The sequence below is a fragment of the Brachyistius frenatus genome, unplaced genomic scaffold (assembly GCF_029030835.1).
Source record: "Brachyistius frenatus isolate BFR_SWC_R1_liver_20210118 unplaced genomic scaffold, ASM2903083v1 Contig_3, whole genome shotgun sequence".
NCBI classification, from domain to species: Eukaryota; Metazoa; Chordata; class Actinopteri; family Embiotocidae; genus Brachyistius; species Brachyistius frenatus.
Window position 1 is genome coordinate 852,273 of NW_027210602.1, and position 23,304 is coordinate 875,576.

The 23,304-nt window shown below is 43.8% G+C and overlaps 1 protein-coding gene across 5 annotated transcripts; it reads left to right on the forward strand.

Annotated features, from left to right (window-relative positions):
* The first annotated feature begins 998 nt into the window (after window positions 1-998).
* sbno1 (strawberry notch homolog 1 (Drosophila)) lies at window positions 999-22,985 on the forward strand. Of its 5 annotated transcripts, none has more exons than XM_069701026.1 (33): window positions 999-1,337; window positions 4,831-4,950; window positions 5,059-5,157; window positions 5,273-5,500; window positions 5,600-5,741; window positions 6,533-6,633; window positions 6,735-6,831; window positions 7,206-7,366; window positions 8,411-8,544; window positions 8,659-8,749; window positions 8,839-9,000; window positions 9,117-9,252; window positions 9,970-10,075; window positions 10,174-10,327; window positions 10,451-10,633; window positions 11,925-12,022; window positions 12,118-12,263; window positions 12,380-12,583; window positions 13,414-13,584; window positions 13,680-13,852; window positions 13,945-14,076; window positions 15,852-15,987; window positions 16,111-16,223; window positions 16,310-16,381; window positions 16,489-16,588; window positions 16,687-16,761; window positions 17,738-17,884; window positions 18,073-18,167; window positions 18,260-18,346; window positions 19,043-19,180; window positions 19,290-19,366; window positions 19,891-20,084; window positions 21,282-22,985. In XM_069701026.1, the coding sequence occupies exons 2-33, from the start codon at window positions 4,831-4,833 to the stop codon at window positions 21,422-21,424; spliced, it is 4,215 nt and encodes a 1,404-aa protein (XP_069557127.1). In that variant the 5' UTR covers window positions 999-1,337; the 3' UTR covers window positions 21,425-22,985. The 5 variants fall into 5 exon arrangements, with proteins under 5 accessions (XP_069557127.1, XP_069557100.1, XP_069557119.1 ...); XM_069700999.1 differs by lacking the exon at window positions 999-1,337 and adding an exon at window positions 1,809-1,977; XM_069701018.1 differs by lacking the exon at window positions 999-1,337 and adding an exon at window positions 1,809-1,977 and having other exon boundaries at window positions 16,489-16,573.
* Window positions 22,986-23,304: the final 319 nt, after the last annotated feature.

Consider the following 23,304-nt stretch of genomic DNA (forward strand, 5'->3'; position numbering starts at 1 on the left):
AGTTGTTGATTTTATTCACTTCACATTGACATGAAGAGCTTCTCTAAAATTGAATTACATCTGATGTTGCATAAAATAATTGCTTCCCATTTTCAGGTGTGTTACTGCATGTGCAGGAGCATGAGTTAGTTACTCAAATTCTGTTTTATTAATCCAGTTTCTTCCCTCCTCCTCCACCTTCTGCTCCCTGTTGTCTGAACTGCCTCTTTATTGTCTCTCCTTCTGAGGGATTTTTTTTTTTGGCAATTATAGTTGTTTGGAATTTTTTGTTAAAGCTAAAAGAATGAAAAACAAGCACACATGACCTGTTTTATTATGATCTTAGCTGTGTTTCATATTCATAAATGTAAAATTTGGTAACAGAAAGCATCTCCTTCATCGTTTCCGTAGAGCAGCACTTACAGACAGAAGGATATCAAAAACCAGGGTAAATTCATGGGCTTTTGTTTTTGTATATTTATTTAACTTTATTTTGTTGCTTTGTTTATTTTCTTTATGCTGTTTTTTATATTGATATGTGTGTGTACTCTGTGCATTCATGCCTCTTTAAAGAAAAGTAATAAATTACATATTCTAACTCCTCTTTTTTGTATGTTGATGTCTATGATTTTTTTTTAAATCCTTTTCTTTTTATTCTCTTGCTTCAAGTGTAAAAAAGAAACACTCTAAGGCTGTTTGTAATATTTACCCAGTAAATAATGGGAAATATTATAAACGCAATTCATTTTATTTTTCATGATTAAATATACATCATTTTTATGCATATCCTGGCTACAGCCCTGGTGTAGCAAGTTCAATAATATGTTTTGCTTCTCAAGCACTTTTGAAATACAGTGTTACAAAGTGCTTTACATCGGAAACATTCAGATAAAACAATTCAGTTCAATAAAACGAAATCAGCCAATGTACATTTTTGTTCAGTCAATTAAAGGAAGAAGACGGAAGGGGAAGAGAAAGAAGACGACGAAGAAGAAAACCTCCCCGGCGTCACTTCCGGCCGAGACCTGGCAGGGTCACGTGATGTGGTATTAGCTCGCTGACTCTGCTATGTTTGCAGTTTGCGCGAACGTTTTAAAAAATGCTAAATTTCCGGCTCGTACCGGTGTGTTGTCGTCGAGGGACGCTCCGCGGCCGCTCAGAGACCCGCTTCAACCGTCGCTGCTCGAAGAACCGGACCGCGAAGACGGCGGCCGTCTCGGCCTGCGCGTCACGTGACCCGCATGCGGCGGAGCGTTTGATAAAAAGATGGCGTGAGCGCGGCGGAGCGGAGAGGACAACAAACCCCGCACTGCCGAGCGCCGCCGACCGCGAGCCCGCAGCGGCCGTTCAACCGTCAAGTAAGTTTCACCCGCGCCCCGGGGGCCGCTCGCCTCGCGCCGGCGTCGCTTCTCCGCCGGCGGAAACTCAAAAACGTGTCGTCGCGCGGTGAAACTCGACGGATACGTTTTTATAAGTTGGCGTTGTGTGTTTTTTTTTTGGTGTTTTTTTTTTTTTAGCTCGTCTGCCGTTGACGCTGCTCGTTGCTAACGTTAAGCTAGCGGCGAGCAATGACACGGTGCGCCGTCGAACAACATGACAACAACGTGAGGGGGTCGTTTAGCTCGCTGCTCCGGCGTTTAGCTGCTTTGGGGAGCCGGCCAGAGAGAGACAGAGAGAGGAAGGAAGGAAGGAAGGAAGGACCGTACTGTCGGAAACGGAGGTGTTTTAAAACTCCGCGTTGGAGCCCCGAGTTTTAATTAATAACGTCATTTATCGGCGGCTCGTTATCAACTTCAAGCAGACGCGGAGATAAAAAACCACAAAACAACAACTCTTCACTGCGACGTGAACAAAATCAACAGCCCGATATTATTTCCACCAAATAGCCCCGACGTCGACGCTGCAGCGACAGCGGAGGGAGATTTCTGATCATTTTTAATCGTTATTAATTTGCACGTAATGACCGAGCGGGTGAAGGAAAACAGCCTGAACAGCCCGGTAGGTTCGTAGATTGCATCACTTGCTCTCATGCTGCTTTAACAACACACATGTCGCACATCCAGTGGTGAAATATAACCGTGTACATGTACCCAACCTCTGTACCCAAGTTCAAATTTTGAAGTACTTTTACTTGAGTATTTCCATTTGTTTTATAATCCTACTCCACTTACATCTCGGTGGTAAATCTTGTACTTTCCACCACATTTGTCGGGACGGCTTTAGTTGCTGTTCAGGTTACAGATTTTCATACAATTTCTCTCAGGTTAAAAAAACAACAACAACATGTCTCACCAAAGTTGGTGATTTTAAATGTAAAGAGTGTTTGTGTTAAACTGAAGCCTACAATGTTCCTCCGTGTGCTGAGCTTGATTTGATAAACCTTCTCGGATATGCTGCTTTTCTAATATCATTTGCTTTCCAACTATTTGTTGACACCACAAAAAAGATGAAACTATTTCGTGGAATTTATTGAGTTTCTGTGGAATAAACAAAACTTGACAGGATAAAGTAGTCAGACTTAACTAAAGCACTGAGATGTACATGAACGCATCAGGAATATTAATCCAAAAACATCAACAGTAAAACAGACAAAGTGCAATTTCTGTACATTTTACTGATAATACTTACAAGTATAGTTTTTTAAATGCAAGACTTTTACTTGTACTGGAGTATTTTCAGTGTAGTATTTGGACTTTTACTTTAAGTAAAATATCTGAATACTTCTTCCACCACTTCGTGCCATATCATGATATGATCCAAAATCTATGACGATATCTAGTTTCATATCAAGATACAATTAAAATATCGATATATTGCCCAGCTCTAGGTCAGGGTCTTCCCAGGTTTCAGGAGGGAGTAGGTGCTGTGGTTGGCAGTTATTTGACTCAAAACTATGCATTTTAATATTGGACTATTACCATTAAAATATTAATTTACAAATGCAGCTACTTCCACAAGACTACTAATCACCAAACATTGTAAGAAAAAAAAATAAAGCTTATAATGAGGCTGTGCACCTGCAGGAAAACCATTTAGGTGTTATGTTAGCAAAAATGTTCCTTAAAATTAGTCACAACAAAAACACGTGAGCATCAGGGAATAAATGCATAAAGACATTTAACACACAAAAAAAGAAAAAGAAAAGGAGTTTAAAAAAAAAAAAAAGTCTCCACGGTTAACAACATTTTGCCAAAAGCTTATGTTTGAATTTCTGTCTGAAAATGAGCTCCAGGTTAGTTTCGGTGCGACTTCTCACTCGCGTGAATGCGCAAGTGTCTCTCAGCTGCCCCGGTTAGTGTTCAAAGCTAGCACCGATTAGCCGCGTCACTCCCGGTGGTCTAACGAGGGCCTGCTGGAGCTGCGCGCGCGCGCGCGCGCGCGTGCGACGGCGATTAGCCGGTGCTCATCCTCCGCGTCGATCACCGAAAACACACCGCTATAAGCACCGCGTCCTGTAAGCCGTAAATAATGAGGTTGCTAGCCGGCCGAGCTAGCCAGGAGTCGAGGGGGAGGGAGGGGGAAGGGAGCTACGTGGAGTCGGAGGGAGCAGGAAGTGGAGAGCCGAGGCATCGCAAACACGTGTCTTGTTTTGGGTCACTTTGGAGCGAAGCCTCGGAGCACACCGGTGCGCGCACGCTGCCGGCACCCGTGGACATCTGTAACTCCGGTGTTGTTTAGTGTTACCCGGGAGAGACTTTTCAGTTTCTCCTCTCGGTGTTTAGCGTTTCATTTTTGTGTCCCTCTGCGGTGAGTTTGAAGTCTAAAATCGTCTTCGTACCTCGCTCACATCAGTGTGAAACAACATTGACTGTTTGTTTAAGTTAAACGACGCACGTTTGGTCTTTTTCTTCTTCTTTTTTTTTTTTTTTTAATCACGAAACTGAAACTGATTTAGTGGTTTATTATTCGGCTTTGTTTATCACATTGCATGGTTTGTGTGATTATACACGTGCTTTACATTTGGGGCTGGTTTTTTTTTTTTTTTTTTCAAATTCTAATGTTCTTTTATTTACATCTTCTAATTCCTGTGTTTTTTTTGGTCACATGACTGTGTTGCGTTTCCTTTGTAAACAGAGCCGGTTGTATCTGCTTACTTTTGAATATTTTAAATAACATTTAAAATTATTGATATGCTTTTGGATGTTACCAACATCAGGACTATGTAAATTATTCAATCAGAGATGAGTCTTTTTTTTTTTTTTTCTTCTTCTGGTAAAACTGTACTAAAACTGACTTTATTTAGGTTAGGTAGTTACTTTATTAATCCCCGAGGGGAATTTTTTTTGGGGGGGAAATCGAGCAGTTTGATGGAACTTCTCATCTTTTATAATGTTAAAATTTGTATATGGGCTGAAATAAAAATTTGCAGTGTCTTGATTGTGACGTCACACCAGGACAATGTGCCGTGTCATGTTTTCTTTGTGCCCTATTGTATAATTGTTGTAACTGCAGATGCCGATTATGTTTTATTATCGATTAATCCGCCAAATTGTTTGCTTTGTCGTTTGTCAGAACGTAGCGGGAAAAAGGCTGATCACATTTTCCTAAAACCCGACAGGTCTTCCAACATTTTTGTTTCACTGTCATAAACAAGCCGAGGCTGTAAATCTTCACATTTGAGAGGCAGAAAACTGAAACATTTCAGAAATGTTTATGTTAAGAACAACTCTCAAACACTTGCTTATCAAAGTTTCAACTGGGTTATTTACTGTTAATCAACTAATTGATGTATCCACAAGGTGTTTCACCATTTTAAATGATTTGATTGCAGTTTTATCGTTGTCGGGGTGTTATTTTTGCATCCAGGTAAACCACATCGTTACCATAAAGTTATCTCCGTTTAATTCACAGATGGATCCCGGACAGGATTTACTCCTCGCTGCTCTGAGCGAGAGCGGAATTTGCCCGAACGATATTGGGATATTGGATGTTGATTCTCAGGATGTTGCACAGCCCTCTACAACCCAGCAAGTAAGGCGATCTTCCATCCTTATAGTTTTGGAGGGGGAAAAAAAAAAAGCAAATTTATTACCATTTCTATAACTCTTGTCGATGCTGCCATTTGTGTCCCTCTCCCAGTCTATCTCCATCAGTGCCCTGGACGTCGGTGTGGGGACGGAGGCGGTGGAAGTCGTTCGACCCGAACCTCCAGCTGCAGTCCCCATCGTTACAATCAGGGTGAGATTGCAGAGCGCCAGTGCTCCCTTAACGGCCACATCAAGCCACGATGTGTTATGCGGCAGTTGCTGTTTTGTGGTATAAATCGAACTCTCGTATTTCTTTTCCCCGTCAGCACAAACCTCAGCCATCAACCACCACGTTTGTCTTAAATCAGCTGAATCAGTTGCCGTCGCTCGGAGCTGTTGCGACCAAACAATCGGCGACCAACCCCATCAAACACACCATAACGGTCACCAAGGTGGTCCACGTGGCCAATTCGGCCCTGCGAGGGTCGTCCATGCCCTCCTCCGCCGGCACTCCTCCGTCGGCGTCCACCGTCGTGCCTTCGAACAGAGATCAGGTACGTTTCGTGTTTTGTTTTTTTTGTGATTTTTTTAAACGCGTCACAGTGGAACGTTTTTCCTCTTGGTTGTGCTGATTATACGTTTTGTTTTCTCAGCAGATTCAGCTGAAAGACCTCCTTCGGACGGGGAACGTGAAGAGCGCTGGTCTGAGGGGCAACAGTCTGATGGAGCTCATGAGGCTAAAGCCTCCGCCTGATATTGCCCCACCGGTTGCTACGGCAACGGCCACAGGTCCAGGTAAGTTATTTAAGTGTGAAAATACATGATCATCTTTGTGTTTTGATTCCTACTTGAAGTCTTTAAAAGCAGTGATTTAAGGGTCTTTGAAAAAGACCTTCGAAGGCATTAGAACGTCTTGATTTTTATTTACGAAGGTCTTGACTAGTTTTTCTTTATTCTGCTGTTGATAGTAACATTATTTACAGCATTTTTATTTGAAATTAATTAATTGTATCTATTATTGGCTAATTTACCAAACCACACATCTATTTCTTACTTATCCAGGGCCGGGATGTGTTCAGCAATTAATCAGTGATATTATTAGGATTTCCTGTCATTAGTCTGGCAGCTGACAATTTTTTTATTTATTATTTGAATGTTTAGTTAATACCAATTTTTTTTATTTTTTTTTAACTGATTAATATTTGAAGTTTGTGTGAAGGTTTTAATGCCAAAAACAAACGTTTGAAAAAATACATTTGCGTGTGAATTATTTGCAAGAAAAAAAACGCCCTCGCTAGGTAAACGCCTTAAGAGAGGAAATCAACTACAAAATATGTAGGCGGACTGTTTTTTTCTAAAATAATTGTAAATTATGTAAAATGTGAAGTTTCATGTGTTTATATTCCTGTAAACTCTCTCTTGTCCACATTTAATTAGTACATAATTAACTTTGAAAATGTCCAAACTGTTATAGCGGCTCTGCTAATAAGTGCTTTAAAAATCGGAATTATGAGGCGAGAAAATGACCACTCGGATGTTCTGCAGTCCTTTAGGTGGCATTAATCTCCTCTCTGTCGCCGTTTCAGGTGAAATGAACAACGGGATCAAGAAAGAAGTTTTGGGTAAAGATGCTGCGAAGATCTGGATCAGCGAAGACCTCAAACTGCAGAACTTCTCGCCTTCGCTGGTTCGTATTGCGATATTCATTTAATCATAATTTGACACAGATGTCGTAGATATTCAGGAGATGATTAAAATCAGGAGAATATGTCACGTCTCCGTGTACAGAAGCCCCCGGGCATGAAGGAGGAAGAGGAGCCAGAGGAGGAAGAGGAGGACGAGCTGGGTCATGCGGAGACGTATGCGGAGTACATGCCAATGAAACGTAAGTAAAACTGTTGAGTTGACACAGGATGATAAATCTGGTTTAAAATTAAATCCACATCTCCGATTGGCGACGATAAATATCTGCAAAAAAAAAAAAAATCTATAACGAGCATTTCTGAGCCGAAGCGTTGTTTCCATCCGAGTTCGACACGTTTCCCTGGAAACGACAAGTCAGGTCGATACCGTGTGTGTGATGTTTGCGCAGGCGGTCTACATTAGTTGTTCAGTATTCACTCCGTCACGGCGGCGGCAAACGAGCCAGGCGCTCGAGCTGAATGAGAACAGAATGAATTGTGTGAAAACTGCGTCGGGCCTGAAATCAATACCGCTCCGTCAAATCCGCATCACAATCCGCCGTCTGTCCCGACACAGTGAAAATCGGCCTGAGGCACCCCGACCCCGTGGTGGAGACGAGCTCGCTGTCCAGCGTGAACCCTCCGGACGTGTGGTACCGGCTGACCATCCCGGAGGAGGTCATCGATCGCGGCTGCCTGTCGGCACTGCAGCTGGAGGCCATCACGTATGCAGCACAGGTAAGCAGCGGCGCTCGTGTCGTCGGTGAACGCTAGACAGATGCTGTTCAAGGACTTCTTCTTTCACATTCAAAGAGAAAAGAAGTCTTATACAACAACCCGCCTGCAGAATCTCACCGTTTCACAAAACACGCTCTGTTGGCTCAATGAGTTTTAATGGACACAATACTGCAATTAAACTACCGGTCTTCACCTACCAGACAACCCATTAATTCACTGCATGCTATACTCGCACACTGAAGTAAGACACTACTTATAACAAAGCCTGAGCAACGAGGTGAGACTGCGCCTCAAAGATGAGGCCGATGCAGAAGTTCCTTAAGCTGCAATGCCACCGCGTGCCACCAGAGGTCAGCTCCAAAAAGCCTCCATAGACTCTCATTAAATTCTAAGTCAAATGTCTCCACCAGTTATCTCTGTGTTTTTAGATGAAGCCACTCCTTCTTATTAGTTTTCTGGCAGTCCATCTGAAAATAATCCGTCATTAATTAGAGAATAAGCTTCAAAAAGATGTGTTTTGGGGGCGCGTGTCTGTTTGATTGACAGGCCTGTGGTGCAGTCAGGTGATCCACCGTTTTTTGTTTTAAAATGCTTTTACGAAGATTAAATCTCATCTACTTGTAGCTATGCAAAATAACCTGGATTACCCTCTCCTCCTCTAAACTGCATGAAAACAACAAAAATGTTACCCTGATGTTGTTGTTGTTTTTTTTTAAATTGGATTTATTAAAAATGGACATAGAAAAAAAAAAGTTTTTTTTTAATTTATTTTTTTTATCATATATTGACATCAAAGTATCAGTGCCAATATTGACCTTTTAATGTGTGTTTTGGTACTTTTCTGGGTTCTCTCCAAGTCCCTCGAAAAACACTCTTAATAAAAAAAAAAAAAAAAAAGCCTTTCAGTCTTTGTTGTCTAAAATTTAACATGACTGAAATGACTCGTTTTCAGTACAAATTTAAATCGGGTGCAGAAATGAACACTTCAACGCCTTTAAGCTGCCTGAGTTCTAACTGTGCGTTTCTCACGTCGTCGCACTGCAGCAACACGAGACGTTCCTCCCGAGTGGCGATCGAGCCGCCTACCTGATCGGCGACGGAGCCGGCGTGGGGAAAGGCCGCACGATCGCCGGCATCATCTACGAGAACTACCTTCTGGGCAGGAAGAGATCGCTCTGGTAAATCACCCGCATCCGTCGCGCTATATTTTAAAAGCGGCGATTACAAACACCTGGACTGTTTGGTTGTTTTTTTTTTCTCCCTCCACTGATGTTTTGTGGTCTTCTGTTCAGGTTCAGCGTCTCCAACGATCTAAAGTACGACGCCGAACGGGATCTGAGGGACATCGGCGCCAAGAACATCCAAGTCCATTCACTGAACAAGGTGACGATGCGTTAATGAAGCGCAGACGAGACCGATTAGAGGCGTTCACCTGCTCGCATGACTCGATTCTACTTTTTTTACATTTTCAGTTCAAATACGGAAAAATCTCCTCAAAACACAACGGGAGCGTGAAGAAGGGCGTGATCTTCGCCACCTACTCCTCCCTGATCGGAGAGAGCCAATCAGGTGGGAAGTACAAAACCCGATTCGATCAGCTGCTCCACTGGTGTGGGGAGGACTACGACGGAGTCGTATCCTTTTAAGGCCACCGAGAGAGAAGATGCTCCTGAAACGTCGGATTAAAATCATATTGAAAGTGATATACGTGAGAACTGCGATGACTTTCTTTAACCCCAAACATCTCCAGATTGTCTACGACGAGTGTCACAAAGCCAAAAACGTGTGTCCGATCGGATCCTCCAAACCGACGAAAACGGGGCTCGCCGTGTTGGAGCTGCAGAACAAACTCCCCAAGGCTCGGGTCGTGTACGCGAGTGCGACAGGTCAGTAGACGTACTCGGCCACCGTGTTCTCTGCGAGTTCTCCGCTCCGCACTTTTTATTTTTGCAAGTGAACAGATCAGATTAAGCCGTGTCCAGGCGTCGGCAACCTATCGGCATGGGTTGTCGTGGTAACGGAAGTAGCTACGCTGGTGATGTGGCCAACAGTAAACTGTCCAGCTTATTGTTGTCCTCCGTAGAGACGAAACTCTCCCCTTTCTGATAGCTCTGCTAGCCGTTAGCATAGATTGTGCTCACTCTTGTCTCTCTCTGAAAATGATGTCATCATGTGTCGCGATCTGAGCCGGCAGAGCATCCGGACTGAGACGCATCTGTAGAAATCTGACTGGTATCATTTCAAACCACCTCCAGATGTAGCAAAAAAAAAAAAAAAAAAAATCACATTTCATGTGTTTTTTTTTTTTTTTTTTTTTCAGGAATTTATCCATTTTAATACCGTGCAAATGTTCCACCAAAACAAGCTCCTCCTTGACACATCAGTGAGCATCCTCACTGCATGCTGAGCTCGGCGTAGCACGAGACTATTGTGATTGGTTTAAAAGAAGAAGAAGAAAAAAAAAAGCGATATCTGTGTGCAGCGTGGCGGAGATAAATCTGGTTATATGAGACTTCATTGTCAGTCTGAAGGTGGTGAATCTGTTTCGACACTAAACTGAAAATGTTGTCACTTTATTTTTTATTTATTTTTTTTCTACCCAGGTGCCTCTGAGCCGCGAAACATGGCCTACATGAACCGTCTGGGAATCTGGGGCCACAAAACGCCCTTCAGGGAGTTCGGTAACTTCATCCAAGCGGTGGAGCGCAGGTGGGTTCGGCTTTCAGCAGCTAGCGGCAATACAAATAAATGTCTACAGACTTTAAAAGGGTCTGACAAACATTTACGTTTTTCCTTTCGAAACGCAGAGGTGTTGGCGCCATGGAGATCGTTGCCATGGACATGAAGCTGAGGGGGATGTACATCGCGAGGCAGCTGAGTTTCACAGGTGTGACGTTCAAGATAGAGGAGGTTCCGCTGACTCAGAAGTACATTAGCATGTACAACAAGTCCGTGAGGCTGGTAAGCACCTTTTTTTTTTTTTTTTTTTTAAACTCATCGTGTTTTTTTTTTTTTGTTTGTTTTGTTTTTCTCAGTCTCTTGATTCGCGCTCGCTGTTAATGACTTCGTTGTTTTCGTCCCCAGTGGGTGAGCGCGCGCGAGAAGTTCCAGCAGGCCGCCAACCTCATGGACGCCGAGCAGCGCATGAAGAAGTCCATGTGGGGTCAGTTCTGGTCGGCCCACCAGAGGTTCTTCAAATACCTCTGCATCGCCTCCAAAGTCCGCCGAGTGGTGCAGCTGGCCCGAGAGGAGGTCCAGAACGGGAAGGTGGGAGCACTCCTCAGATACGAGTTATACCTCCTGTGAGATCCAATTACTCCGCTGAACTCTGTTGATCAGGAAAATCACCATTTTCTTCTCAGTCGCAACAGTTTACAAAAATTCAGGCAATCGCTGCAATATTTGTCAAATTTTGCAAAGTTCATGCAAGATTTTTCTTTTGTTTTTCCCCGCAAAAAAAAGTTCCTCAGTTATTCTAATAATGATAATAAACTTTATTTGTATATCATTTTTCGTACAAGAAATGCAGCTGAAAGTGCTTTAAAAGCAAGAAAATGTCATTAGAAAAGTAATAAAACGCACAAAATTAAATGGAAATTGAGTTAAAATATGAAATGAAGCTGCAGAATCTGGGCTGAAGATATTATGACATAAAGACAATCTTACCAAACAAAATTCACTTTATTAACAAAACTAACTCCTCATTTATAGTCGATCAGCAAAACAAACGCGCTGCCCGACCGGTGAGACGGGAAACAACAGGAAGTGACGGGGTTTGTGGGAAATGTGGTTTATAATGGGAACGAGGAATAATGTTGAATTAGTTTTATCCTCACTTCCAGTCGGAAGAGACGTCACTTTGTTTTTGTGTTGAGTTAATATGATTTAAAAAGTATTAAAGGCTCTTGTTTAGACGGCAGATGTCGTCTTTCTGTTTTGAAGCTATGTCACTTTATGAATTTTGTTTGTAAATATGAGCCCCGTAGCTATTTCCGTGATGTGCAGCGTGCTTATATTCATAGAAAAGTAATTAGGTCTTATTTATTATGAAGTAATTTTTAGTAAATAGCAGCTCACTTAAAACTCTTACTCTTACTAATTACATTGTTATTTTTGAGAAAAGCTGTTGTAAAATCAAACATTTTTGATCGCAAACAATCACGGCAAAACTGGAGTGACTGATTTATTTTGTGTATTTATACACGAGAAAAGTTCTGCTGAACATCAGACAAAACCAAAACAAATCAAACCAAAAGACTTATAAACAAGCAATTTACAAATAAATTAAACAATAAAAAAATGTAAGAAATTAAGGACAATATCAAGCAAAATACATGCATACATGAGCAGTAATTGGATTTGGAGTGAATATTAAAATTGTTTATGATGATTCTGCAGTTTTCTAATAGTAAAGAAAAACATCAAAACAAACGATTGCCATTTCTCTACCAGCTGTATCGGAAAATACCGAAATCCTAATTTCCCAGATTAATACGACGTTTGAGTAGAACAGTGATGCTCCGTATTATAGAACCCTGACCAGCTGTTTCCTTTGCAGTGCATCGTGATTGGCCTTCAGTCCACCGGCGAAGCCAGAACTCTGGAGGCGTTGGAGGAAGGGGGCGGAGAGCTCAACGACTTTGTGTCAACAGCGAAGTACGAGCCGAATGCAGATTACTTTTTCTCCCGCAGTTCAAACGCCACGGATGTGTGTTTTTATCTCTGCAATAACGTGCCGTTGTTTTTGTCAGAGGCGTGCTGCAGTCGCTGATCGAGAAGCACTTCCCAGCTCCAGACCGACAGAAGCTCTACAGCCTGCTGGGCATCGACCTGTCGGCGAAGAAGACGCCGTCTCCCAGCGAGGCCGAGGCCGGGCAGAAAGGAAAGAAACGGAAAGGTAAGAAAAACCATGACGTCAAATAGGTCAAGTTAAAACTCCTAAAAAAAAAAAAAAAAAACATTTTCATTTCTGTAACTTTTCCCGTTTGTTCACTGATCGTCTCTCCCCTCCAGGTTCAGAGGTCAAGAAGCCGCAGAAGAAGAGGCCACGCAAGCACGGCGGTCTGTCGGGCACGAGTTCGGAGGAGAGCCAATCGGACGACTCGGACAAAGAGTCGGGAAAGGACAGCGACGACAGCTTCAAGTCCATCAGCTCGGCGGACGAAGACGACGACTTCAACCCGTTCAGAGACGAGTCCGACGACGACGGCGAGGACGGTGAGCATGCCGACGGGGGCTGTTGATTGGGCAACGTTACACGAGAGGGCGGGCTTTAATGTCTTTATTGGCGCGGCAGTGACGCGATTATACAACGAGTTACCAACTGAATATAAAACGTATTCATATTGTGTTGCAATTGGCTCAAAGTATACAACTTTTTGTTCGCGTGATCTCCGTTTCCAATGGCGACACATGGGCTATGACTGACAGCCTGAAAACAATCAGTCACGTCAGTAGAAGTGAATGTAACGTATGCCATGTTTAATACTCCAGGAAGTAGTCCGACCTTTAGTAACGACCCTAGCAACAGAGAGGATTTCTAGTCCGTTTTATTGCTTTCTAGAGATGGTTTCTCAAACTGAATAAATACAACACATAGAAACACTAAACTGCTCAGCTAGCTCAGTCTGATTGTAACCAAGATATCTGATAAAAAAAAAAAAAAAAAACGATATCCATGGACTCGGGTGTTTTTAAGATTTTAGCACCGTGTCGTGTGTTAAAACCAAACCGGTCAAGCTGGCCGCCGCTAGGATTTTAAGTGCGCGACTATCCGTGGTGCTCGGAGCGACCAAAAAGGACCAAAAGAGACCCGATTTCACCAAATGGGTCACATTTAATACACCTACAATAAGTAAAAACAACATTATAACATTATATTACATGTTATATGAAATTAAATTCTAATTATATATTCCTATTGAGAAGGTGGAGGGATATTTCCCGTGACGATTTGTTCCAAATGTACAGTTGACCAATCGGATCTCCGGGTCGGGAACTACTTGTTGTGTAACGTTGAATATTTAGCGTGAATTCTCTACTCGTAGATCCGTGGCTCATCAGAAAGGAACCAAAGAAACGGAAGGAGAAGAAGAAGAAGAAGAGAAGGAGGAGCATCGATCCGGACTCCATTCAAAGTGCCTTGTTAGCCTCGGGGCTCGGCTCCTCCCGGCCCGCCTTCACCACCTCCATCATCCCCCCCAGCGTGCCCGCCACAGGTGAGCATGACGCAACACGGTCGGGTGAATCCGCCACACTCCCGACGGGAGCCTCCCCAGGGTTAATGAAAGCATTGTTCTTCCTCCTTCACAAGTCAAGGCTGAGAGTCCGCCCGATAGCTGCCTGACGAGTCAGGACGCGGTGGAACATGCCCAGAAAATGAAGAAACAACTGCTGGAGCAACTGGATCAGCTGGCGGAGGATCTGCCGCCGAACACGCTGGACGAGCTCATCGACGAGCTGGGAGGACCCGACAACGTGGCCGAGGTACAAACACCTGCACTTCTTCTGTGTAATGGCAAGTGTCGTTTTTTGTTTTGTTTTTTTTACCATTTTTAACTTTCCATTTCTGCCACCAGATGACGGGCCGTAAAGGTCGCGTGGTCAGCAACGACGACGGCACCATCACCTACGAGTCGCGCTCCGAGCTGGACGTCCCGGTGGAAATCCTCAACCTCACCGAGAAGCAGAGGTTCATGGACGGAGAGAAGGTACAAAAAGTCGTTATGGTAGAAACGGGTGGAATGTTGTTGGAAACTTGGTGCGACTGGATATAAAAGTCTGAAAAATGAGGCCGATGCAGAAGTGGCTTAAGCTGCAATACCACCGAGGGCCACTAGAGGTTGGCTCAAAAAAAGCCTCCGGCTCCATAGACTCCCATTCAACTTCTCTCATCAAATACAAAGTCAATAAAATGTCTCCACCAGTTATCTCGGTGTTGTTAGCTAAAGTCACTCCTTCTTATTAGTTTTCTGGAGGTCCATCTGAAAATAATCCATCATTAATTAGAAAATAATCTTTAAAAAAAAAAAAAAAAAGTTTTTGGGGGTGTGTCTTTGATTGACGGGCCTGTGGTGCAGTCAGGTTACAGCTGTCGGTGGGTGGTACATAGTATCGTCAGGTTTCCAGTCAGATCAGTCAGATCCACCGCTGGCTCCTCCCCCAGCTCGTCCAAATATGGTCACTTCCTGCTCCAAACCGCTCCGAACTAACAAGATGGTGACGGACAAAATCTGAACTAGAGGCTTCATAATGTTCACAAACCAACGGGTGACGTCACTGCTGGTTGAGGATTGGTTCAGACCAAAGAACAGCTGCACCCCGTGTTGGTTTTGGGCTTGAGGTTTACACAGCAGCCTGTAACACTGTGACTCATCTGAAAAGTTCTCACAGTGACAATCATTCAATCTTTTGCTGCAGTGATTTCACATCAAATTGCAGAAATCCACCGCTGCTGCTTCATCGTCATTCAAACGTATTAGTGCCTCTGAACGCAACTTTATTTATGACTAGATGTGTTTTTATGGCAGGAACTTCACACAGGAACTATTTTATTAGTTCTGTTTGCACAGGAAGAACTAGATTATGTTGTAAGGAGATCATTTTTAACGACGCTATTGTTTCTGTAGCGTTATGCTACATCTGGCATTTTAAAGTGTTTTGTGTCATGTATCAGCTTGTTTGTGTAACCGTGTGCTGGAGGAACTTTTACACCCGGACATTATCTGATGGGGAAAATAAGGTTCCTGCTCGTCTGTCAAAGAATTGATTTCAAAACGCTCGTCGTCAGTTTTACGAATGTCTGAACGATTTAGGGCCAAAATACATTTCCTGATATGCTGCCACGTTATGAACCATCTGGACCCCCGTCAGTCAGCTCGTCTGCTTTTTGACCCCCAGAGTCAAAACTAAACATGGAGAAGCAGCTTTTAAACTCCACATATCAGGAACAGACTCACAGAAACTGCAGGTCGGCTGCAACTCTGTTCTTCTAAATCAAGACCAAAGACTTTTTTGTTTACTTTTTTATAAAACTATTACTTGTTTCTTACAGTTTACGCTTTAATTTCTTCTTTTTTTTTTTTATATCTCATGTAAAGCACCTTGAAATACGTCACTTATGCACAAATAAACTCAGATGTTTCACGATTTTCGACTATTCGAACAGTTAAAGTTTTTTTTTTTTTTTTAAATCGATTAATATACGAGACTCTTGTCCGGCAGCATTAATCATCGTTTTACTTCTGAGCTGTTACTGAACAATATTTTTGCTTTTAAAGTCCATGCCCTGCATTTGTGAACGTTTTGGACGAGTCGTGTTGTTGCTGGAAATCTGATGTGTGTGTGTGTGTGTGTGTCGGTTATTTCCCGACGGAAAGAAGCTAACATTTTTATGTTTTAAAATATATATATATATATTTATTTTTTTATTTATTTTTTTTGTCTGTAAAAAGCTCAAATTTACTCGTCTTCCTCCCGAAACCAGAACATCTCCATCATCTCGGAGGCCGCCAGCTCAGGAATCTCCCTGCAGGCCGACCGGCGCGTCAAGAACCAGCGGCGGAGAGTCCACATGACTCTGGAGCTGCCGTGGAGCGCAGACAGAGCCATCCAGCAGTTCGGTCAGTGGACGGTTGAACACCTACCGCTCGTTCGGACTTTAAATGTTGTCGTTTTTTTTTGTTGGTTTTTTTTTGTCCCCCATAATTAAAATGGCTGTTTTGTGTTTGTCTGTGCGAACACAGGGAGAACTCACAGGTCGAACCAGGTCACGGCTCCGGAGTACGTCTTCCTGATATCGGAGCTGGCGGGGGAGCAGAGATTTGCGTCTATAGTCGCCAAGAGACTAGAAAGTCTGGTGAGGAGTCTGAATCCTGACCGAGAGGTTTATCTTTTATTAAAAAAAAAACACACCGGTTAACTCGTGTTTGTTCCTCGTGACAGGGAGCTCTCACTCACGGAGACCGACGAGCGACGGAAACTCGAGATCTCAGCAGGTTTAACTTCGACAACAAAGTAAGAACGCCGAGCGTCCGTCAGACTGAACGTCTCGTCGTCGTCTTTACGTGACTCGCTTACCCCCTTTTTGAAAAAAAATAAATAATAATGTATCTCCGCTGCAGTACGGCAGAAACGCTCTGGAGATCGTCATGAAGTCCATCGTGAAGCTCGACACTCCGTTAGTGACTCCGCCTTCAAACTTTAAAGGTGATTTCTTCAAAGGTACGACGGAACCAGCGCAGGAGACTGCAGTCTGTTTCGTTTGGTTTGTTTGAGTCTTTGAGCAACAACTAATTTGTTTTCTCTTTTCTCCTCTGTAGAAATTCAGGGCGGTTTAATAGGTGTGGGCCTCATAAATGTGGAGGACAGATCGGGGACACTAACACTGGACAAAGGTGATTTTAAAACTGAATTTAAATATATGACGTCGCAACGACTTTTACATTTAATCAGGGAATTGTTAAAAAGTCTTATTCTAGACATGGAAAGTCAGGAATTTAAAAAAAAAATTTGGTCCAAGTCCTGGAATATCATTTAGTTTTAGTTAAAAATTTGAGTTCCCATTTATCAAACTGTAATATTCTCCATGCAGTATTTTTCTATCTGGTGTTGCTGAACTTGTTTTCATCAATCACTTCGGTCAACGCGGGTCTTTTTCCTGCAGCTGCTAACGAAGGCAAACATGCAGGAAAATTAACATCTCAAGAGCTTCGGCTCAAAAACGACAACTCGGGGTGGAAAAAAACCCAATCTGATTTAATGTTTGTAAAACTACCGTTGATGTATTCTAATGTGGGAGAGGGAGCTGTTCACAGCTAGCCTGGCGTACCCAGACCTAAATGTACTGCTTGAATCTACGGAATCGTTCGTAGTCGTTCCATCTTACTGGTTAATTTGAACCAATCGGCATACGTTGCGTTTTTTTATGTTTTTTTTTTTCATTCAAACGGCAGCAGCGTGACGAGGATGTTGAGTGTTTATTTCCTGGAATCTAATTTTTTTAACTTTGGGTAAAAATGCTGCGTTCGTCATCGTCACTTTTCACCCAATCACAGCGAAGGAGGGGCGGGGACAAAAGCACTGAACCACCGACGCTGGTCGCTGATTGGTCCGCCCTTCAGAGTGGCTGAGGGACCGCTTTTAAGAAATGTATTAATTTTGTGACCCAGTTAAGAAGAAATATTTTATTATTTAAGTACATAAAGCTCACAAACTGTTGGGAATAAAATAATGTGGCTGGATTTTTGTCTGATCAGCACAAAGATGACAGTTTTACTTTATTCGGAGAATTTGACTTCTAGTTGGAACGGTGTTGGATTCACGGTGCAGTTTTGTGGTAAATGTGTAACTGGACTTTGTCTCTGCCTCCAGACTACAACAACATCGGGAAATTCCTGAACCGTATTCTGGGCATGGAGGTGCAGCAGCAGAACGCCTTGTTCCAGTACTTCTCCGACACGCTGGCAGCGGTGATCCAGGAGGCCAAGAAGAACGGCAGATACGACATGGGCATCCTGGGTAAGAAGCCGAATCTGGGGCAAGACGATGTTGAATTATTTACAGCCCTTTCTTCTCATCATCTGTTTGCCCTGAAGGTTTGGTTTCTGAGCTTCATTGGACCTGAAATGTATCAAATGTATGTTTAAAAAAAAAAAAAAAAAAAAAAATGACAACATCTTCCTCCCTCTCGCCTTGTGTCGTGTCAGACTTCGGCTCCGGTGACGAGAAGGTGAGGAAGGTGGACTGCAGGAAGTTCCTCACGCCGGGCTACACCACATCCGGACACGTCGAGCTCTACACCGTAGGTTCTCGTGTGTTTAAAAGCCCCGCAGGATGTTGTCGGATCACAGCAGCGTCGCCTGACTCTGTATCTCTTGTGCGTCTCCTCCCCAGGTGAGCGTGGAGAGGGGGATGTCCTGGGAGGAAGCCACGCACGCCTGGGCCGAACAGAACGGACCAGACGACGGCTTCTACGTGCAGGTGAGAAAATCCGACCTGCGTCCTTCAGGCTGTCTGTTTGATTGACAGGCCCGTGGTGCAGTCAGGCTACAGCTATCGGTGGGCGGGACGTAGCATCGTCAGGTTTCCAATCGGATCAGTCAGATCCACCGCTGGCTCCTCCCCCCAGCTCGTCCAAATATGGTCACTTCCTGCTCCAAACCGCTCCGAACTAGCAAGACGGTGACGGACAGAATCTGAACTGGAGGCTTCATCACGTTCACAAACCGACGGGGGACGTCACTGATGCGTTTTCCGCCGTGCGCGGACGTAACGGTTTTGGACTTGTTTGCGTTAATTTCCGAGGACGTGAACAACCGACGCTCCAAACGGACGCAGGACACGCGGCGAGGCGGCCAGCAAGCCAACGTGTCGTTTCAACGAAGCCTTAAACTGACTACGACGCATTTTCAAATCGGGATTGTTTGATCGGAGATTTGAATCTTTGAGTCTTTTATGTTGAGTTCTCAACATCAGGTATAGTTTAACTCCAGCGTAACATATCTTCTGCACAAGTGTTGCATTATGGGTTGTTTTTACTGCAGTTTGTGCACTTTCAGTCCCGTTTTATTTTAGTTTTCTATCACTAGAAGTGTTTGTTTATCTCAGGACCTGCAGGAGTTTCGCTTCCATGGAAAAATAGTTGTCGCCAATTAAACGTGTGCGTTTGGTTTCCAGATGAGGAACAACAAGAAGACAGCCATCCTGATCAAAGAGTTGAACACAAAGAAGAGGCTGTTCCTGGTTTACAGGCCAAACACGGGCCGGCAACTCAAACTGGAGACGTACACAGACATCAAGAAGAAGTTTAAGAAGGTTTGACGACTTTTCTTTTTTCTTTTTTTTTTAAACACACTGAGAAGAATATTTAATGTGAGGAGTCATTTAAAAAAAAAAAAAAACGTTTCCTGTTTGGTTCCGTCAGGTCATGTCCGAAGACGCCAAGCAACACTGGACGGATCAGTACAAGTCGTCAGCAAAGATATGCTCTCATGCTTATTGGTATGTTCACTATTTATCTTGATGCCAAACAATCTCATAAAAACGCCCCAAAAGCACAGTCTATTCTACTGATGAGTTTTTATTCTTCTTTGCAACGTTATCTAAAATGACAGATCACATGTTCCTTTATCACCACGAACACATGCTGCAGTTTATTATAATTTAATCACACACACACACACACACACACACACACACACACACACACACACACACACACACACACACACACACACACACACACACACACACTGTCCTGCAGCCTGAAATGTTCACCAGACTGTGGATCCATCTGCTGGTGAAAATAGTCCCAAACTAATGAACTGTTTATAACAACAGTGACCACAAGTTCTGGGTCCTTTTTTTTTTTTTTAATGAAAATGAGACTAAATATTTCTGCCCTTCTTCCTGAGAAGGAACTGAGGGGAGTTTCAGTACTTTGATTATTTGTATTTTTTTTCACACACATTGTGTTTGTTGTCAATGATAAATGTGTGTGTGTGTGTGTGTCTCTCCTCCTGCAGGCGTGGTAACTGTAAGAAGGCCTCGGTGGGTCTGCAGTGTGAAGTCGGCCTCCGCTGCCGGACCTACTACGTCCTGTGCGGCTCGGTGCTCAGCGTGTGGAACGAGCTGGAGGAGGTTCTCACTCCGGTCAGCGGAACCAACGTGAAGGTGCAGATCGTCCGGCTCCGGACCGAAGACGGACAGAGGATAGTCGGTGAGTCCGTCTCAAAGGAGCAGTTAAATCAGACGAGTTAGTTCTCTCTCCGCGATCTGCACTGAACTTCCTCTGATGTTCCTACTTTAGAAACAGCTTCAGGGTCTCTGCAGATCCGCAGACGTCTTAAAGTGAACTTCCGTGTTCTTTCACAGGCGTTTCATATAAAGACTTTTTAAAGTCTCCCTCCAATAACAAACGTGTTGTGGTGCAGACTGATGTTTGTTCAAAGGCTCCGACGTCTCGGTCTTTATCTGCCGACGGTTTCTCTGAATACTGTGACAGCAGCTCATCGTCTCGACTGTTCACCCTCCGACTCTAAACGCGTATCATATTTGTTTTTAAGTATTACTGAGGTCTTCCAGGCCTCGAACCTGGTGACACTTTTGTTGTTGAGAACCGGTTTAAATCGGTGTTGACTTCAGCAGCAACGTCTTGGACCTCCTCAGTCCTTCGGTTCCCAGAATCATCCATCAGGACGCTGCGGCCGTAAACCGCAGATGAACTGTTGTTTTTATGACGATCAACTTCGGTTTAACGACGAGTAGCTTTCCTCCGTCTCGGCTGGTCAGGTTTACGTACGTGAAGATTTAGACAAAAAGTTAGACGAACGTAGCAGCTGGTGAGCTTAGCTGAAAGAACCGGAAACAAGGAGCTCTGAAGCTCACTGCAGCGCAAACAAAGTTAAAATATGAGAAGTTGTGGCTCCGTGTGTGTTAAATAACTTCTGGAGCTCGATGATTGATTAGTTGGCTGATTTTTATCTGATGATGTTGTCCCAGGATGTCGACTGATATGAAAACAAGATTAAAAAAAAAAGATGGTTGGGGTCATTTTTCGACTTCCGTTTTTGTTTAAATTTTTACTTATTAATATTCATTACGTTGTGGAGTTTTCTGTTTTCATGAACTGAAGTTATTAAAGACAAAGTTTAACTGTAAAATATCATTTATTACCAAGTTTCAGTCGATATGTTGATATCGGAATTTTTTTTTTTTTTTACTTCCTAATATCTGCACATGCATCGGCCCCTAATAATCCAGTATCACCATCTCTATTGGCTGATATCTCTTAACTTTCAGCCAGAAAGAAAATCATTAAATAAACAACAACAACAACCCCTGAACTGTTCCCTTTTTAAAGACGTGTGAATGTAAAACGCGGTCCACAGACTCTGACCCTCCGTCTCCTCCGCAGGACTGATCATTCCAGCGAACTGCGTGTCTCCGCTCATCAACAAGCTGTCGACGTCGGACCAGTGCCAGCAGCTGGCCGTCCAGGAGCAGCAGAAGCGGCAGCAGCTTCACCCTCAGAGTCTCAGCCAGGCTGCCAGCACATAGTCCGAGGTGCCCCGGTCCGTCTCCGGTCCACGTCGCTCTCTCTCTCTCTGTCTCTCTCTCTCTCTCTCTCTCTCTCTCTCTCTCTCTCTCTCTCTCTCTCTCTCTCTCCGCACTGCGGAGGTCGGAGGTGTCGCCGCGGTGACCGTCAAATGTAACGCGGCGGCTGTACAGAGAACCTTCCTCCCATTACGAGTTGTAATCCGCGGACTCTTCGTTTTTCCGCCTTCGAGAGGTTCGGTTCGTCCTCTGACATTCAGGGGCAGAAGATCCGCACGGAGGGGCGAGCTGATCCGAGTCCCTCTTCCCCCCCCCCTCCCAGAGCGAGAAGCAGAGACTCGGTCCGGTGTCCGGACCGAAGGTGCACGACACACGAAAAACCACTATGACGGGCATTTAGTGCTTCATACGATCCCACGTTCATTCCACGTGCTGCTGCGCTGCAGCGAGACGTCTTTTAAAGTAGAAAAACTGACCCGGTTTGAGGTTGTTTTTTTCCCCCTGACGCTCAAAGAAGACCAAAAAGTCGTTGTTGCCATCGAAAACCACAGCATTGCTTCTTTTCTACTCCGATCTCTGTTCTGCACACGGGTCTCACATTTATCCTTTGGTTTGTTTTATTTCACACGAACAGCAGAGTCAAAGGAAACATCTCACTAAAATCAGATTAAAACAGTAAAATATTTACAGTTTAGCATTTATATGCAGCATTCAGATATCGAGTACATAGTTTATGGTCCTGTGGTGCAGTTAAAGCAGATATAAGGATATTTTTTAAGGGTTTACAGGTGTAGTTCTCTGATATTAAACTTGTGTTTCAGTATATTTAAAAGGCCACAAGAGGAGTCGCGGTTGTAAATTTAGATATTAAATGTTGATGTCTGCTGCAGCGTCTCCACGTTCAGAGAGTCAGACACGTTGTCTTCGGAGCGAGTCTCCAACAGTTAAATAAAGTCAGTGTTTTCCGTGTTCCTTCTTTTATTTTAAATAGAAATCCGCTCAGGGGTGAAACTCAAAACAAAGACGAATGCATGACCAGAACTCGGGCGCTCCTCCGACCTTCCTCGCTCCCTCCCTCCTTCCCTCCCTCTGGCTCTTTACAGCGTCTGATTCGTTTGTAATGAAAAAAATCTGCGTGTGCTGTGTGGTGCAGCTCCTCCGTGGGGCCCTCCGCCTCCTCCCCATCCTTCAGGATCTGCACTGAAAAGGGACGCAAGCGTTTTCCCGACGGCCGGTAATTAAACCGCAGGGTGTGTTTGTGTCTCGGACACATCTTCCACCTGTGGACTAGTTACTGTTAATATTAGGTGTGTGTGTGTGTGTGTGTGTGTGTGTGTGTGTGTGTATGTATGTATTCGCTCCTGTGCTTCGACCGGCGACGCATTTAAAGAGAAATCAGAAGGTCTTTGTATCATTTGTACAATTTGTAAAACTGAAACTCTTCGCGCAACACATCTGACGTGTTGGACAGGACCGGAGGAGACGTTATCGATGATGAGCCGGTTTTTATTCTGTCTGGTGGGATGTCTCGAGACATTTGTGGAGCTGCAACCTCGTGTGGGGGTGGGGGGGAAGGAGGGGAGGGGGGGGGGACTGCAGATCGGCTCCTCTAAAGTTTAAAACACTTGAAGGATTTTTTTTTTTTTGTTGTTGTTTTTTTTTTTTTTTTTTTTCTCTTTCTTCATTGCACGAGTTGCACTACTGATAAATGGTTGTACAAAAATTCAACATTACCTGTACATGAATGAGTGCAATGCTCAATAAAGCTTGGTATACTTCTACCTCTGAGGGTTTTTTATGATACAGAACTGCCACTACATTACAGTTTAGTTAAATAGCCCCCCCCCCCCCCAAAAAAAAAGCTTAATTTCATCATTATCTTG

Excerpts from the sequence above, each read along its gene's own strand:
- sbno1 (XM_069700999.1), top strand. The coding sequence starts at position 1,939 with ATGACCGAGCGGGTGAAGGAAAACAGCCTGAACAGCCCG. Across the intron at positions 9,253-9,969 it reads CGTGTACGCGAGTGCGACAG|GTGCCTCTGAGCCGCGAAAC; the intron begins GTCAGTAGACGT and ends TTTTCTACCCAG. Across the intron at positions 10,076-10,173 it reads ATCCAAGCGGTGGAGCGCAG|AGGTGTTGGCGCCATGGAGA; the intron begins GTGGGTTCGGCT and ends TTCGAAACGCAG.